At 31.8% G+C, this 18,082-nt stretch overlaps 1 protein-coding gene across 5 annotated transcripts in view; it reads right to left on the reverse strand.

Moving 5' to 3' along the window:
• Positions 1 to 18,082, reverse strand: part of LOC143073348 (uncharacterized) — a 79,067-nt gene that overhangs the window by 28,377 nt on the left and 32,608 nt on the right. For 4 of the 5 annotated variants that reach the window (XM_076248842.1, XM_076248816.1, XM_076248851.1 and 1 more), the window contains 19 exons: positions 17,134 to 17,297; positions 16,301 to 16,390; positions 15,703 to 15,838; positions 15,151 to 15,305; positions 14,640 to 14,788; positions 13,878 to 13,951; positions 13,588 to 13,757; positions 12,923 to 12,937; positions 12,061 to 12,147; positions 11,569 to 11,701; positions 9,607 to 9,975; positions 9,149 to 9,202; positions 8,357 to 8,529; positions 7,898 to 7,984; positions 7,506 to 7,635; positions 6,772 to 7,011; positions 5,578 to 5,709; positions 2,551 to 2,780; positions 161 to 247 (listed from right to left, as the gene is read on the reverse strand). In XM_076248842.1, the coding sequence (XP_076104957.1) occupies positions 161 to 247; positions 2,551 to 2,780; positions 5,578 to 5,709; positions 6,772 to 7,011; positions 7,506 to 7,635; positions 7,898 to 7,984; positions 8,357 to 8,529; positions 9,149 to 9,202; positions 9,607 to 9,975; positions 11,569 to 11,701; positions 12,061 to 12,147; positions 12,923 to 12,937; positions 13,588 to 13,757; positions 13,878 to 13,951; positions 14,640 to 14,788; positions 15,151 to 15,305; positions 15,703 to 15,838; positions 16,301 to 16,390; positions 17,134 to 17,297 (2,675 nt within the window). The remainder of the gene's footprint in view (positions 1 to 160; positions 248 to 2,550; positions 2,781 to 5,577; positions 5,710 to 6,771; positions 7,012 to 7,505; positions 7,636 to 7,897; positions 7,985 to 8,356; positions 8,530 to 9,148; positions 9,203 to 9,606; positions 9,976 to 11,568; positions 11,702 to 12,060; positions 12,148 to 12,922; positions 12,938 to 13,587; positions 13,758 to 13,877; positions 13,952 to 14,639; positions 14,789 to 15,150; positions 15,306 to 15,702; positions 15,839 to 16,300; positions 16,391 to 17,133; positions 17,298 to 18,082) is intronic. The other variant, XM_076248823.1, reaches the window with a different exon arrangement.

Below are 18,082 nucleotides of genomic sequence, written 5' to 3' on the forward strand. Positions count from 1 at the left end.
GATTTCACAACCTGGATTTGTTACATACATCATTATTACAAATGCATGCAATAATTTCTGAATTTACAGTTTAACTTATCAGTATACGAAGCTTAAGGGATCTATGTCATAAATATTTATAGAATTCATATCTTTAAATTAAGACGAGAAAGGAACTTACACTTGAAAGGAACCATGGAGATCCAGTGTAGTCGCCACCAAAATATAATCTCACTTTAAATATTGCACCTATGTCCCCTATAGTAATCTGAAAATACAAATTTCACAATATAGTGTTCATCCTTAAAAGCATATCAAATAGTACTATCCCATATTTATCTAAGGTATCAATTTAAAGTAAAATGTATCACTAATTTAAAGTTTTACTTATAAATAGAAATAGCAAACTGATAAATAATTGATGAATGCAAACAAAATAATGATAAACTATTGTATAAATAAGAACAAGAGAGGAAAGCCAAAATCTTAACAAGTCAAAAAGAAATAAAAGGCATGGTTGATTCATTATTCTGATATAGTGTAAACTGATTATAAGATAAGATAAGATAAGATAAGATAAGATAAGAATTTTATTAATCTAATCAAGAACCAATAAAGGGCATCATTTTACAACACAACTAGAACACACCCGCGAAATTGCGGGGAAATAGAGTGTAAGTAAACTGTAAAAAAAATATACTGACTGGAGAATTTCAGGAGAGATATCAAAAGTCAAAGGTACTTAGGGACTGGGCACATTTTTTGCCCTCCCCCTATTTTCCAAATACCGATTTTTATACCTTCTGTTTTTCTGTAATCTATGAACATGCATATATAATTTAATTACAATACAGAGAATTTTAGAAGAGGTATCAAAAGTCAAAGGTACTTAGGGACTTGACACATTTTTTTGCCCTCCCCCTATTTTCCAAATACCGATTTTTATACCTTCTGTTTATCTGTACTCTATGAACATGCATATATACTTTAATTACTATACAGAGAATTTAAGGAGAGGTATCAGACGGTGACCGCCGTTGATAGTAAACCAGAGGCGGATCCCAGGGGGAGGGGGCGTTGAAAAAATTTTGTTGATTATATGGGGAATCACTGAAGCATGAGAGGAACACCCACCCCCCTTTTAGGTCAGTCAGTGCCCCCTCCCTTATGAAAAGTTCTGAATCGGCCACTGTAAACTAATTGATAGTAAATAGTAAATATTATTCATTTTCGTTTTCCTCCCAAAATAACCCAAACTGAAACATGTTAAGCAAGTATGATAAATGCTAGAACTCAAAATGATAGCAGAAAGCAAATTTATATACTTTATTCATAGTCTTTGTATGTTCAAGGTACAGAAAAGGAATTTATAGTAAATTATAACAAATACAGTTGTAGGTAAGTATGTACAGAAATATATCCGCAGTGACCGCCGTAGATTATAAACCACAGGCGGATCCCATTGGGGGCCTGGAGGCCCTGCCCCCGTTTTCGTTGAAAAAATTTGTTGATTATATGGGGAATCACTGAAGCATGAGAGGAATGCGCCCCCCCTTTTAGGTCAGTCAGTGCCCCCTCCCTTCATGATGAAAAGTTCTGGATCCGCCACTGTAAACTAATTGATTGTAAATAGCAAATATTATTCATTTTCGTTTTCCTCCCACAATAACCCAAACTGAAACACGTTAAGCAAGGATGATACATGCTAGAACTCAAAATGACAGCAGAAAGCAAATTTGTATACTTTATTCATAGTCTTTGTATGTTCAAAGTACAGAAAAACACAAACCGGAAGTCTAATCTGACTTAAAGTTTTGTCCAATGACGGGAAAATATCCGGACGCATTCTTTTTTGTTTTTATCCCAAAATAACCCCAACTGAATGATCATAAGAATGGATGACAAATGCGACTATACATGTTACCTATAGGACACAGAGGCATGATGATTAATTTATTGTGGAAGGAGGAGAAGCGACACCCAAAATGAGGTCTTCTCGTTTAATAGTATAGATATGATTGGAAAAAGCAAAACAGAAAACAAATACCATACTATAACGTTATGGACAGGATCAGAGCCTAACACAACATGTGTTTTATATAACTATTATATTAAATCTTATAACAATAAAATATTATATTATTTCATATATTTTGTTTACATCTGGATCTTATTTCTAAACCTTTAATGATGTAATTTCCTAGGCACATGAGAGTAGGTAAATGCTCATTTGTGAACAGCCATCTTATCATTAGGTAGTTCTTTAAAATTAGTACAAAAAGTGAAAACTTTATCAAATAATAATTTCCTCTGTTATCTGTCTATTATAAATAAACTCATCATATATACCAGGATTGAAATTTTATATAAGCGCTAGACGCGCCTTTCGTCTACAAAATACTCATCAGTGACACTCAAATAAAAAAATGTTAAAAAGGCCAAATATAGTAAGAAGTTGAAGAGCATTGGGTAAAAGATAATTTCAAATCAGCATGTTTTCAGTTAACACAATATTTTAAAGAACATGGTAAAATCCAACACATTATAAGCGATAAGCAATACTTAACATACATCAGTTTTGACTATTGATCTTTGATTGAATTCCATTTTATCATTTAGTTGAATAGGTTTGGACTGTCCGTTGAGTCCATATACAATCATATGGACCTCATCCTTGGTCCCTCCGTTACTGTCTGGTCCACAGTGTATCCACACAGTCCAGTTACCACCAGATACTTGTGGTCTTATATCTTTATAAAGACTTTGTACAATCTCTGATGGACAAGAGACAGGCATCGTTTCTATTAAATAAATTGGATGCAGTTAAAAGTTGAGCTATATTAAATGATGTAATAGCAGCTTTTGGAAATATACTTCAACATTTAAATAAGTATCAAAATTTTGTAAAATGGTGTTGACTGTTACAGTTGAGATTACTCAAAGTAATATTTAAGATAAATGCCTGCTAGATACATGAAATAGAATCCTGAAGTTTTATGCATTATGTACACATAAATTTCATTAAGATAATAAAATAATTTTGGGGGTTTATTTCTGTCTGTTTTGACATTTTTTGATGCATACATTGACTTTCAAGTGTAGTTCTGACAGATTTTCATTTTATTTTCTCTTTGTTGTCTACTAAATATAGAAATGGAATACAATACAAACTACAAACTACATTATGTGCCTGATTTCAGTTTCATTCGTAAACTAAATAAGTCTATTTAGTTGAAAAGTGAGAAGTACATATTTACAAAGGCGAAGGGGCTATAAGGGGCAAAATTGGCCCCACTTCAGAATCTATTGATATTTCCTTCAATTGATCGCTATGATATGGAGCTTATAAAACACCAAAAATTTTATAGTTATCTCTTTCGGTTTTCTTGTTATGACGTCGTAAAAATGGTAGGCCGCCTAAGCTTAAATATCAGATTTTTACGTATTTTATCCTTTTTTATGTATTGTGTACATTTTACAATAAATTACACCTCAAATAATCAACGTGAATACATTATTACTAGTGACCAATTTTATTAATACAATGAAGAACAAAATTGATATAAAGTTTAACTATTTAATTTCAGTAAAATAGTTGCTATGGTAACAACAAGTTAACATTCGTTCTATGTATGACCGAATTATAGAAATTTTTCACCAGAGAAAATCTACAGTTATCGTTTGTATAAAAAAGAAGATGTGGCATGATTGCCGTTGAGACGACTGTCCACAAGAGACCAAAGTAACACAGACATTAACAACTATAGGTCACTAAATGGCCTTCAACAATGAGCAACTCTCATACCGCATAGTTAGCTATAAAAGGCCCCGATATGACAATGTAAAACAATTCAAACAAGAAAACTAACGGCCTTATTTATTTTTCTTTTAACTTGAATAACCAAAAATGAGTTTTTGTGTACTTTAATGTACTCGGCTGATAAAAACACAAGAAGGTGGGACATATTACGTACTAGTATACATATAATATATGAATAAAGATCGCAATTTCATAAACTATACATTTCAACAATTAATGGCTCAACCTTAATAAAACTTAAATATTGTTAGCACATTTTTTATTTTTTGTTGTTAAGGTGTCTTTACAATATCATGATAATGTGATTTTAAACGACAAATGTAAAAAATTACGAAATGATGAAAAAACAATTGGATTTGATGAGACTCAAACGCACACCATCATGCCCATTGCGCAGCTTGAAGGCGATTTGAACCACATTGACACAGCAACTATTTGAAGTAAATAACTCATATTGATCATTTTGATTCATCAACATTAGGAACAATTTTTTTTTTTTTTTTTTTTCATTTCTTTACTTCTTATTCAAACTAATTGTTTATATCAATGATATGGCCATTTTATCATTGTTGATTATGTCATGGTCTAAATTATTTTTGTTTAACCAAACAGACGTTAATAGTGCAAAATGGAAACTGAAGTTTTCGTCTGGGGCGTGTTTTATTGGTCTCTTCTGCACATCTTCAGAATGTATTCTGGTGAAGAGTAAAATAAAAATTAATTTTGACGTCGAATATAGCAGATTTTTGTTATGTTGGATGACATAAATTAAGTTTTCGATGACTTTTTTTTTTTAGAAAATTAAGATACGTCCCGTAGACATGCATGACTGTAAAAGTGTGCTCTGTTCGTTACTATTTTCTTTGTGCTTTCCTATATCTAATTTTTCTAAACAAACCAGGCTTAATCTCCCGCTATTTGATTTTTTTAAAGAATAATCTTACACTGCATGAAAAATCGTCAATGTTTGTCTGGAATATGACTGATCAAAAAGTACATCTCAATCTATACATTTTTTTTAAAAGTAACCAAACTGGAATTTTTTTGTATAAAGCTAAGATATCTGGAAGATCTAAAAATCGTTTTTCTATGGTGCTCCTTGAAGATCATCTTCTGGTCCTAACTAATTTCTAATGCACAATTTTGATGGTCAACTTTCCTTATGTAATATTTTATCCTTTGTGAAGGAAATTTTCTTATAGCATTGGATAAAATATTATATAAGGAAAGTTCCCAATAGAACTTTTGACATATGCTAAAAGTTCTTTGGAACAAATATTATGGGGGAACTTATATTCTGTCACACGATAACGGTACATATGAAAAACGGACGAAAAATTTTGGAACTTTGATGCCGGTTTTGAGCAAGTTTTTAATTAAAATTCAGTATGAGGGCAGCTTTGCCCCACTGAAATAATTCAACATAAGATGCTTTTTGTTGGTATTATTGCTCCGACAAAATATTTCGTTGGGGCAAGAATGCGCTGGTACTTTTTTTGTAAAAAAAGTTAGTGAAAATGAGTAAAAAATTGTGAAAAGCCAACAAATATGCACGTGAAGTGTTGTCAAAACACGGCATTATGACGTCATAACTACAAAAAAAAACATTTTTTTCATAAAATGAATATGTCCAACGGAAAAAGAAAGCCATACACATACGAATAAGTAGAATTTGAAAAATTCTTGAAATTGAGGCCAATTTTGCCCCTAATAGCCCCTTCTCCTTTAATGATCACTACAAAATGATATTTAATTTTAATAAGGTTCTATAAACTCACCTGACAAATCAAATTCTTTATTGACAGATATCTGGTCAGTTTCTGTACTTAACAATGTGTAACAATTGAAGATAGACTTAGAGATAGCTGAAACTTTGTCAAATATACTGATCCTGTCCAGAAACCATTCCTCTGCAAAAAAAACCAACACAATTAAGACATAACTTTATTTTTATTTGTAAGTTTTAAGGTGGTACCAAACGCCTTGACTAATATTAATTTGGCTTGTGTAATTTTCAAATTTTTAATTTGAACCAACCAATTTATCAGAAAACAAGAATGTGTCCCCAGTACACGGATGCCCCATCCGCACTATCATTTTCTATGTTCAGTGGACCGTGAAAATGGGGTTAAATCTCTAATTTGGAATTAAAATTAGAAAGATCATATCATACAGAACATATGTACTAAGTTTCAAGTTGATTAGACTTCAACTTCATCAAAAACTACCTCGACCAAAAACTTTAACCTGAAGCGGGACAGACAGACGAACGAACGAACGAACGGACGGACGAACGAACGAACGGACGAACGGACGCACAGACCAGAAAACATAATGCCCATAAATGGGGCATAAAAATCATTGGTTATATAGCAGTTTGACAAACACTTATTTTGTTCATTGAGATGCTTTATGTTTCCTTAACAATATAATGTGATTAAAACGTTCAGCGGATTTTTACAGAGTTATCTCCCTGTAGTGTTATGTACTACCTTAATAATACTAAAATCTTGAAAAATTTCAACCTAGGCATATATGCTGTAATTATAAGTTGATAAATTCTTACTCGATAAAATGTTCAGGGTTGAAGCACCAAAGGCAAAACTTTTGGTTTGATAAAGTGTGTATGTTTTGTTATATAAAAAACAGAGCAAATATTTCAGTTATTCTAAGATAGTATTATATACCTAACTCTTCACCACTAAAAAACAACATTTTCATCATTATCGTACATTAAATTGCCTTATCAGAATCTTATGCATTCTGGGTAATATTTTCAAAAGTGTACGTCAAAACCTTGTCTTGTTTTACAAATAAAGGAAATTCATCCAAAGATGAGATGTTATTTTGATTTTTAAATACTTTAAAGCAATTACATATAATAAATTGGATTCTGAAATAAATAATGAATGACTAACTATTTTCTTAATGAAAACAATTTACACTTAATCAAGGGTAAGCTAAAAACTAACCTATTCCCATTCCTTCGAATCTAACATGTATTTTTTCTATTTGTCCAACAGATATACTTTCTATCATGTAAATATCTTCTTGTTTTGGTTTCCATGGTTGTGAATTGGAAGTCAATGACTTGTTTAATCTTCTCAGTCCTGTATCACTATGGTTACCAATCAAATTCATATATACAGCACCTTTACTAGCTGAGGCATTTGTTTTGCTTCCTGTCTCAATTATAATGATATACTGACATGCTGAAAAAGAAATCATTAATCTCTAAGGTTCTGCCATTATAAGAACTAAAGAAGTAGAGACTTTTTAAACAACAGCTAATCCCATCGACCGTTATTTCATTAATGGAGGTCAAGGTCACCTAATTGTAGTGTGGACCTACTCCCTTAACTTGATACATCATTTAACGAAATATACTTCCTCTATGATTTGTAAATCTGGATCTGTAGAAATACTTGACCAAAGCCATATATGTGCAAATAAAGATGCATTTGACTTCATATGGGACTATTTCCCAATCCAAAATGGTGGTGCAAAAATTGTAAATATAGTGCCAGTACTTCACTTAAAAGGAATAAATAAATACTACAGAAGATTATATCAATTACCTTATGGTAATTTCTTTTTTAATTGAATGCCCCAAAAGGCTCAAGCCAGAGCAGACCATGCAAGGGCTGCATAGCCAGTCATGGTTGTTTAAAAATCCATCGTCGACAGAAGTTTTCAATCTACTTACAAGGCTGTGGTACTCTATCTGAATTTATTACAGAGAATTCCCTGAGTATCTGTCCATCCTCTTCGTCTATAGCAAACCATTTGTTTATATAAAACATCACTTCATCATTGTCACCTGCTGTTAATTTCACCTGTAAAAAAAGGAATCTTCTAAACAAGGACACATAATAACTATACAAACAATATAAAACTTCAATCAGGTTAACAGAATTTCCATGAACAGTAAAGTTTTGTTTATGGCATACATATATAAGATATAGGTAAAAAAAAATGTTCTAAAATTTGTTTTGTAAAGTTATCAAGACAACTGTTGTTTCTATAGCTTTTTTAAACTAAGAAACTGCATTAGTTTGCCTACTCAAAACCTGTCTTCAGAAAGAGCGTTACACTTACCCAATCAACATGCCATGACGGATGTTTACTGGTTCCATCATGTTCTAATCTGATCTTTGTTAGCTCACCAATATCACCAAAAGATACCTGTAATTTATATGCAAACATGTGAAATGAAGAATGACTTTTAAAATAAAACTTGCAAGCACTGTAGTAAAGAATTTTTAAGATTATTGGTATTTAAAAGATAAGTGTCCAGTAATAATCTTAAAGCTGTCACCAAAAGACAGACAAGCTTTAATCGATACATTAAGATTGTAATTTTTTCCAAATAATGTAACTGTACTGCAAACAAAGCAGCAACTCTTAGCAAAGTTTGATGTTCATTAATTTTGTTAGATCTGTTTTGAGCCTCCCAACTGTTTTATGTAAAAAAAATTATTTGCCTTCAAAAATATTTTGTCTGATAAAAGTTTCTCCAGAAATCAGTGTCATACATATATATCAGTTTCCACTTACATTGATTTCTGATTCAGCACCTTTAGCAAAGACATGAGCACTATCTGGAGAAGTCAATGATAGTTTATCTGACTGTCCTTTATCACCATAGGCTGTGAGGAAGACCTGAGCTTCTGTTCCAGCATTGTCCAAGTCACTTGTCTTAACTGTTACCTGGACGTTCTTCCATTTACCTAGGGATGTAATTTTCTCCTATATTTATTGACAATACCAGTATATTCAAAAAATTTATGAAGTTTATAAAAAACAAACCCCTACAATTTTTTTTTCTAAACACATTGATAAACCTGAGATTGTATGTTATGCTTTTGTTTTCCATGATAAATAACTATAAGGCTTAAGGGCTTTTCAATTAAAATGTATGTGGGAGGGTATACATACGAAGGGAAGTTTAATCATTGAATGTGGGTCATGGGTCTTTTTTTCAGTATGTGCCTATTACCATTATGAAAAATCATCTAAAAAATGTTTTTTGGTGTAGGTGTAACACCACTAACTGGACCCGTCCAGAAAGCACATACCAGAAAGTAGTACATATTTAACATTTCATTCCCGATCTGATGTCATTTTATTATAAAACCGGATGTGGGTATGCGTAGCCTACGAATGGCAATTTTGAAAGTCCCTTCCTACTCTCCCACATGCATTTTAATGGAATAGCCCTAAACAAAATTCCCTCTATTTTTAGGACTCGCTCTTATTATTATTGTGAAAATTCATAAATAAAACTATGAGATACCAGCTAGTATACAAACCATGTGTACTTGGTCAAAGTATTGTTATAACACTTACCTGCACTTTTACTGGAATCAATCTTGGGCTTAGCCTTTTTAGTATCTAAAACATCTGAAAAGGAATTAAAAACATGTATAAATAACCTTTTTACAATGCCTTTTTTTTAATTTACATATTCCCATGCTGTATCATAAACAAAATAGTCTTCTTCTTTGGATTCACATATATGTAAATTCAGAATTGACCTTGAAATGCAAAAGTTTTTGGGGCAGAACAAAATTGCAAACGAAACTGACCTTTGTGCAATTTTTGTGGCAATACAAAACCTCAAATGAACCTGACCTCAATGCAATCATAGGTAAAACTAATTCCGCTTTTCTAAACATTTGGACAAATAACATAAGTATCTAATGAACCCAAACTATCTAAACTTAACAGAAAAATAGTTATTTAAGTCTCTATGTCTCCAATCATCCACCTTATCATACAACATTTGACTGTAAAAGTGATCTTACCTAAAACAGGAAGTGTCTTCCATGTTTTACCATCACCCTCTCTGTCATCTAACCATGCACGACATGGGAACACATACTCTTTAGCTGAGTCATCTTTCTCAGATATCACAACTTTATCTAAATACATCCCAGCACCATGACCTTTTCTGTCGTGTCCAATCTCTATGTGTGTTAAATTTTCTAAAGATACAGCCTCAATTTCAAATAAGTCTATTTGCCCACGTTGGAATTTTTGTGAGTTATTTTTGGAATGGTACAAAAGTCTTTTACTTGTATCTCCTATAGTACCAAATATATTGATAAAAACACTGGCATCAGTTTCTGCTCCCCAATTGTTTCCTGTGTGAATGCTAACTTCATAGATTTTAACTGCAAAAAACAAAGTAAAATAAATCAAATACCATAAATATACTCATAAGGTTCTCTAATCCAAAGTCTTTTTGGGATACGATTGCTTTCAAGCAATCTGTAGACTTATACCGGTGGCTCAGAGCATTGCCCTCACGTCAATCGTTTTATTCTAAACATTAAGGAACATCTCAGATTCTTATGATTGTCTTGCTTTAAAAGGTAAAAACAAACAAAGGGATTGAACTTAAACAACTTTCCTATAATGTTCTTTTCATAATCTTCATGTTTGATAATTCCCTCGACTTATATGCGTGTTTTTAACAACACGGAAAATCAGAATTAAGCAGTATTTATATTTAGTGTTTTATAAATTTAGAATCACGTCAGAGTGAATTCCCAGTTTTGATAAAATGCGAGAGTTCTCTGAATTCCGATAAATCTATTTCTGTCATATAAGAACTGAAGTGGAGTTTTTCTTATATGTTACCGTTATGAAACTGATATTTGAGATTGTACTTCCATAAAGAAATAGAGAACCATCTAGGTCGTTTAATAATCATTTAATATACGTTCTTGCTCAAGGGTTTGTTTTGGAATTATGCGCATGCATATTGTTTCTTGACTTCAAGGGGTTTTAGATTGAATGGTTGCTCTGGATTCCCCACTCAATTAACTAATTTATAACTCATGGGATCTTTTCTATGTATGTCTGCTATTGAGAGTTATTGTTGTTGCATAATTTTAAATCATATGCATCATTTAAATCAAAATAAATGTAGTCTGCATCGTAGAACACCCCTTCAGGCGAAATGGAGTCTTCCATTTTATCGTTTCGAGTTGTCTCCCTTCGGAAGTAACTTCCATGAATTCTGAATCAAAACACGTCGAGCATTAGCTCGTTCTGTCAATAAACGTCGTATTATATTAAAAACGATTGCAATTTAAACCTAGGAATGTGTACGGAAAGGAGTCATCACTGACCCAAAGGAAATTAAATATTTAAAGAGTTAGAAATGGGGTTCCTCCTGGAATTAACATAGGAAAATAGGTGATAAGATACCTTCTCTCACTCTGAGTCTCAGTGACTGCTGTGGAAAGTAAACTTGGAATTGATAGTACAAAAATGGGTCCCACGGCCCCAGCTTGTCTGGCAAAACAGCCGTCGGACGTCAGAGTAATCTCGGACTAGCTATTTTGTAACTATTTTACATGTGCAGTTGACTTAGTCTTGAAAATAGTATTATCCAGCTACATGTTCACATGTGTCAATGAAACAACGGCAATCGTATCCCTCAGAGCAATCTGCTCTTTGATTTTTTCATATAGCTCTGAAAGAGGTTTTGGTTCTTTTACATCCCTTACTTTCAAATATTTGGCTTTGAGCGTTCCTTATGAAAGTACATCCAGAAAAGCACTTCAAATACATGAAATTTATAAGTGCTGTTTTTTGTTTTCTTGAATAATCTACATTGTACTACAAATAGAACTTATTTTTCTGTTGTAGCTAAAATGGACATAGAGCGTAAGAGATTGACCAACAACCGAACTTTACAAATATCCTATAGTGTTGACATTTCCAAATATTTTCAAGGAACAAGCCTTTATATATACCTTGTGGTGTCGACCCAGTCTTCCTACTAATAGGGAATTCTCTTACAACATCAAAATCTTCCTTGTCCCGAGATAACCATCTATCACAGTGGAATGTGTATTCTTCATCGGTTTCTACATCTTGCATTTTTATCTATAAAATTTGTAAGCTACATTATACAATGATTATTTTTCCACGCGCTGATTCTCATCACTGTTTTAAAAAGTAGCAAAAACTCATCAAAGATGCACGGCTTATAGTTTGGTATGCCAGACGTCTGCTTCGTCTGCAAAGACCTCACCAGAGGTGCTCTAATTAAGAAAAATATATGACCAAATCAAATATCAAGTTGAAGAGCATCAAAAATGGAACATTCTTATAAAACATTTCTGTTGCAAAATTAAGAAATAATTACGATAATTATGTTCCAACTCCCTCAGGCCAAGATGACCTTAAATTGTGTTGGCCATACTCTCAAAGTCCCTCTTTGACCTTATCACCAGTTAACTTACCTCTAAAAGATGCCATCCTTCCCACTGAATTATATCTTGTTTTGTCAGCCTGATTTTATACAGCTCTCCAAGTTCTCCTGCTGATATCTAATATAAGGAAGAGTAAAAAAACAATTATACAAAAATATACAGATATGAACTATTTAATTTCACATTGGGATGCAAAATACAATCTTCATGCATTGTTTTTTTGAAATATAATATTAACATTATACCATTTATCAATTTGATACAAAATTTATAATTTATCAAAGAGTCATTTGTAGTTTTGTTTATTACCATTGTTGAAATATTTATATCAAAATCTGAAACTATTGTGATGTTCATATTTATGCAAAAATGCAACTGGTTTGCAATGATAAAAACTTGCATTCGTTATTTAAGAAGCGATTTTCCTTCAACAAATTTTTTCAATTGCACTTGAAGATTTTACATTTTTGCATGTGGCAAAGGATTTACAACAATAAATGATAACTTTAATTTCTTCAGTATTTTAATTTCACTAGGCTATTTGGACTGCAAAATTAAAAACAAGTATTTAAAACAACCATTTCATTAAATCATGAACTCATGTGCTACAGCCAGTCAATGATTCAAAGAATCAACAAATCATTTCTAAAACCAACATGTAACAATATGAATGTGTAATATCTTAAATGTAGTGTTCAAACTAAACAGTAAAAAAAATCCTTTCACCAACAAGATAAATTTTGTAAAGATGAAAGCAAAAGTTAAATGTAGCATTCATACTGTGCATTTCCAAACCCCATTTTCACATTATTTGCTTTTAAGAAAACACATTTCAAACTCCTGGTCTATGGTTAAATAAGTACAAAATGTATTATAATCAAAATTTGCTTACTGGTACAGGGAAAACCTATTAAAGTCATGCAATAATAGTAATTAATTGTTTACAATGTGAGAATAAACAACTATGAGTTTAAGCTTTACTTTTAAAATCTTTTGTATTCAATATGTTTTCTCTAAAAATTATTTATATCATGTCATGCTTTAAAAATGATGGTATTGTTATAAAAAATACTCATGCATGTAAGTCGTTTTTTAACATTATTTTAGACAAACCTGTTCATTTGTCCCTGATACTGTTATAATCTATTACAAAAACCATAGTTATTTTTTTTTAATTATTAACTTGAGATTTTAGCACATACAGCATGATCTTTACAGGGCAATGCTGATACATGTTCAATGACACAAATCAAATTGATGAATAATTTTATCATGAGCAAAACTATCAAAAGGGGAAAAATTGATAGAAAGACGGAACCCACGCTCATCTTTTCACTAATTTTCAAAATTCCATTCAAAATTTCATTTTGTTTAGCATCTTTTCAGCTTTTAAAAACCTTCCCACATAATTTATTCAGATTTAATTATAGCACTTAATCTAGTTTATTCTAAAATTAATGATTCTATTAAATTTTAACATTTATCAATCTTGCAGACGGGAACAAATAAGACTCTTCATCATCAGGACTAAATCACATGAAACACAGGAATAATCACCTCAAACTTATCAATGTTTCCTGGTTCAAACAGACTTGTTGTAGATGTTTGAGAGAACAGTTTGATCTCCTCACTCCTCCCCACATCCCCATACAATACAAATGTTACTGATCCACCATTGGCTGGCAAGGAATCTTCTGCTGTCTTTATAGATAATCTATATTCTCCTTCTAAAATAAAAACAATCAGTTTACCATTAAGACATATGACATGAAGCTTTATTTAAAGTCGGTATATTCAAGATAATTAAGGTTTCAGAATGACTTCACATTTCTTTAGACAAAACTTACTCGATTCTTTAGGCATTGGTTTAGGTTTTAGGGTGACTTCACATTTACCATCACCATCATCTTGTGTCAACCACCTACAAAAAAAACATAACATTTGTCAATACAAATTTGACTATTTTTTATTGTGACATGTCAGAAGGGAATTAATAATCTAATTTGTATTAAAAATGAGCAACTGGATGGGTGCCACATTGTTGTTGTATTTTGTTGCCGTGGAGTTGTTTGTTTTCCTCTTACTAATGAATTTTGAATGTCCTTTCGAAATCTTCCACTCTTATTTATGATATGCTTTTCTGAGTAAACATTTGACAATATCAAATGTTTTTCTGTAACTTTAACACAAAATTAATAATCAACATTATCCCTATTTTACAAAACTTTCCTGTGATCTTGCTGATTGGTAATTTTCTTTCTCAGTGGAGTCAAGATATAAAAATTATCGTTAAAGACTAAGGGGGCATGTGGCATTGCTAATGAAATTGACATGAAATTGACAATGTCGTCAAAGGTAAAATAGCGATAAACAGATTATCATTGGTCAACTCAACTCGATTGCTTTTCTCACTTTTGCCGTACCAGCTCAAGCGAGAAGATCATTATCGTTGAGATGATCAATGATAATCTATAATTCTGTCATTCATTCGATAAATCAGCTTACTGCTTCTTGTTAAAGTTCATGATAATTTTTTTTATCTTGCAAGATGGTCCTTTTGACTTAGCTAGTTAAACAATTAACTATGGACTAGACTTGTGCTTACATACCTGTCACATGGGAAGAAAAACTGTTCATCTTTGACACTGATGATAACTTTGTCCAGATATAATCCTGGATAATCACCATGGTTATCATGGCTGATGGTGATTTCCTCTAAGTTACTCAAAGATACAGCTTCTATTTTGAAAACATCTTTCTGCAAATAAAAATGACCTGTTAATCTTTAAAGAAATCACCAAAATACTGTATAATCTGTGATTTGTTTAATGGCTTTTAAACAATCAATATGTGAATGTATATGTGTCAAAACATAACTCTTTATGAAAATTAACAATTCACAATTTCAGTCCTTTAAGAAAGTTGGGTAACATTTTCAAAAGCCTTCATCAAAATCACACACAATCATAGCAAAATAGAATACCTATGTATTTCATTAAGCTTTGTAACTAGCAATGAAGCCTGTAAATTAAGCTCTAAGATCTCAGATCCTGCTCAAAAGAAAATTGGGTATATCAAATATGAAATGTTATTGATGGTTGTGTTTATAGTTTCCCTTACACTTCCTGTATTAAAAGGTGTATTTCCTTCCGATGACTCGTACAGCCTTCTCTTCCCAGAATCCCCTATCTCACCCGTCATTAGTATAGATACTCTAGAGGTACATGCTGACTGTTGCTGTTCTCCTGTATATACCTCTACTGTATAAACTACAACTGTAAATAAAAACATATAATTAGTTTCCAAATCTATTCATTATATATAGGTCAAGAGGACTTTGCTGCTGTTACCTTTTACGAATACATTTTCTGTAAAATGTTCATGACATCAATCAACTTATACAACATGTCAAAACTGAAAAAACTTTCACACACAATTTGATAATTATCTCCCTTGTCACAAATTGTAAGAAAATGACATTCATCTGTTTCAGATCATTTCCACTATTCAACTTTAAAACTCCTTGAAGTTAAACTTTAGAAATTAAGGTATCCCTCCATAATTTACCTGGCAGCAGGATTTACCAAAGAATGTTACATTTTATCTTCACTAATATACCTTGCAGTAAAAGTGTTGATCAAAGAATGTTATATGCATCTTTCCACAATTTACCTGGCAGTAAAGGTTTATCAAAGAATGTAACAGGTATTTCTCTCCAGACATCACAATCCTCCTGTTGTCTTGACATCCATCTATTTACTGACAAATCAGCTGTTTTGCTATTGACCATTAAATCCTGTAACTTAACCTGAAAATTACGGTAAACAGATATTAATTGTAATATGTCAGTAAAATTCATTACGAATAAAAATGACAAAACTTATGGTCTATTCTATGTAAATTTGTTGTAAGATCACTTTTCTTTGGGTTTTTCTTACTTAAATTATGTGTTATAACAAACAGAATACACCTACTGGTCAGGAATAAAATTTTTAAAAGCAATAAGCTTTTGAATTCAATAAGTTTCCTTGAAACAACAGGATGAAAATCTTATATTAATCCTTAAATTACCATTTACTGACTTGCATTATACTTTTGCGTAGTTTTTTTGCAGTGTTGAGTGAACTGTTGTATGTCTTTTTTGTCTTTTTGGTAATGGTGTTGACTCTTTCTTTCTTTCTTTATTTGGCTTCTGGTTTTTTATTGTTCCTTTGTATCTTCATATTTTTTCAGAGGGAGATAATACGAAAACCAATATAAAAATAATTACCTTTTCTACAAACCATCCACTGTTATCTTTCTCTTCGTCATGACCAATCCTAATCTTATAAATGTCTCCTAAGTTACCACCAAGGTTAACCTTTAAAAGACGATACATATTATGACCTCTATTTGTTTATCAAACTTCTGCATATTAACTCATCTGAAGATCTTCAAAAATGGCATCAATTGTTAAACTTTACTACTAATGACGTCAAAAAGGGTATGTATTCTAAGGCTTTAACAATTTTGGTGATATATGTCAGCTTCATCACTTTCACATTCTGTTTTGCAATCCAAAGATTTTTGATTATATCACTCAGAGTGAAAATTGTCCACAAGCTTCTTTTTTTAAATAAAATTGAGAATGAAAGAATATTACTTATCTGATGAGTTAAGCCTTTTTCAACTGATTTATATAGTTCATTCTTATATATTGTACTGTTACACCACTGTCCCAGGTTAGGGGAGAGTTGGGATACCGCTTACATGTTTAACCTCGCCAATTTCTGTATGTATGTGCCTGTCTCAAGTCAGGAGCCTGTAATTCAGTGATTGTCTTTTGTTTATGTGTTACATATTTGCTTTTCGTTCATTTTTTGTATATAAATTTAGGCCGTTAGTTTTCTCGCTTGAATTGTTTTACATGTCATTCCAGGGCCTTTTATAGCTGACTAAGCGGTATGGGCTTTGTTCATTGTTGAAGACCTCAAGGTGACCTATAGTTGTTAATTTCTGTGTCATTTTGTCTCTTGTGGCGATTTGTCTCATTGGCAATTATGCCACATCTTCTTTTTTATATTAGCTTCCATATCTTTTAACTATTGTATCATAAACTCATACCTTAAATTCATCAGTAGCACCAGCCTGGAAATGTCCCTCTTTACCACTTCCAAGTACCATAGGACCTGCCACATTGTTTGACCCATATACATATAACATGACACGATTTAATGTTGACATATCTTCTTTCCCTCCTGTTGTTACCCATAACTTCCATTCTCCTTCTGGAAATATAAAACATGTGTTTATGAACCATTACCAATGTTTTATATTCATATAAAGCAGACCTTATAACTGTCTGACTTAAACTTTTACAAAGATTAGCAAATTCTGGATGAAATTGGTGAACTTAGTAACAAACAGTAGTTAGATACTTTAAACTAAAACTTGTAACTGATTATCTTCAATTTTCCCACAATTTGTTTAGCCATAGACCTAATGTTCTTAACCATTATAACAATCTTTCATATTTTCTCCATAATGAAAAACATTATTTCTATTATAATTTTTTTTTTAAACTTGCATTCACAACCAAAATCTGTATTAATCTAATTCTGTCAAATTTCATTTTATTAAAATAAAATTGTTAAAATATTTTGCCATGAATATCTTTATATGTGTAAATATGTCAAGATTCAATTTTGTTACTATGAGCCACCACTCCTGTAAACAAACAACATCATAATTAGGTGCACAACTTCACTGTTCATACCTGTAGACAGGGGGTTGGGACCCCCTCCCCCCTTGAAACAAATAAGCACTGTTAAAATCAACGTTCTGTTCGAATTGTGACTGTTAAAGACTGTTGTTAATTAGTTTTTTGTCAAGTCTCTATCTACTCTAATGTAAACTGTAGATTTTCCAAAGATAAATTTGTCATCTCTAAAAAAAGTTAACATTTGTAACAGTAAACACATAAAATCTCTCAGACATAGTCCTTCACGCTTTGTTAAAATTGAAAGGACAAATTTTGTAACAGACAAACAGATTGAAACAGATTTTGAAAATA

Source organism: Mytilus galloprovincialis, chromosome 1 (genome assembly GCF_965363235.1).
Source record: "Mytilus galloprovincialis chromosome 1, xbMytGall1.hap1.1, whole genome shotgun sequence".
Lineage (NCBI taxonomy): Eukaryota > Metazoa > Mollusca > Bivalvia > Mytilida > Mytilidae > Mytilus > Mytilus galloprovincialis.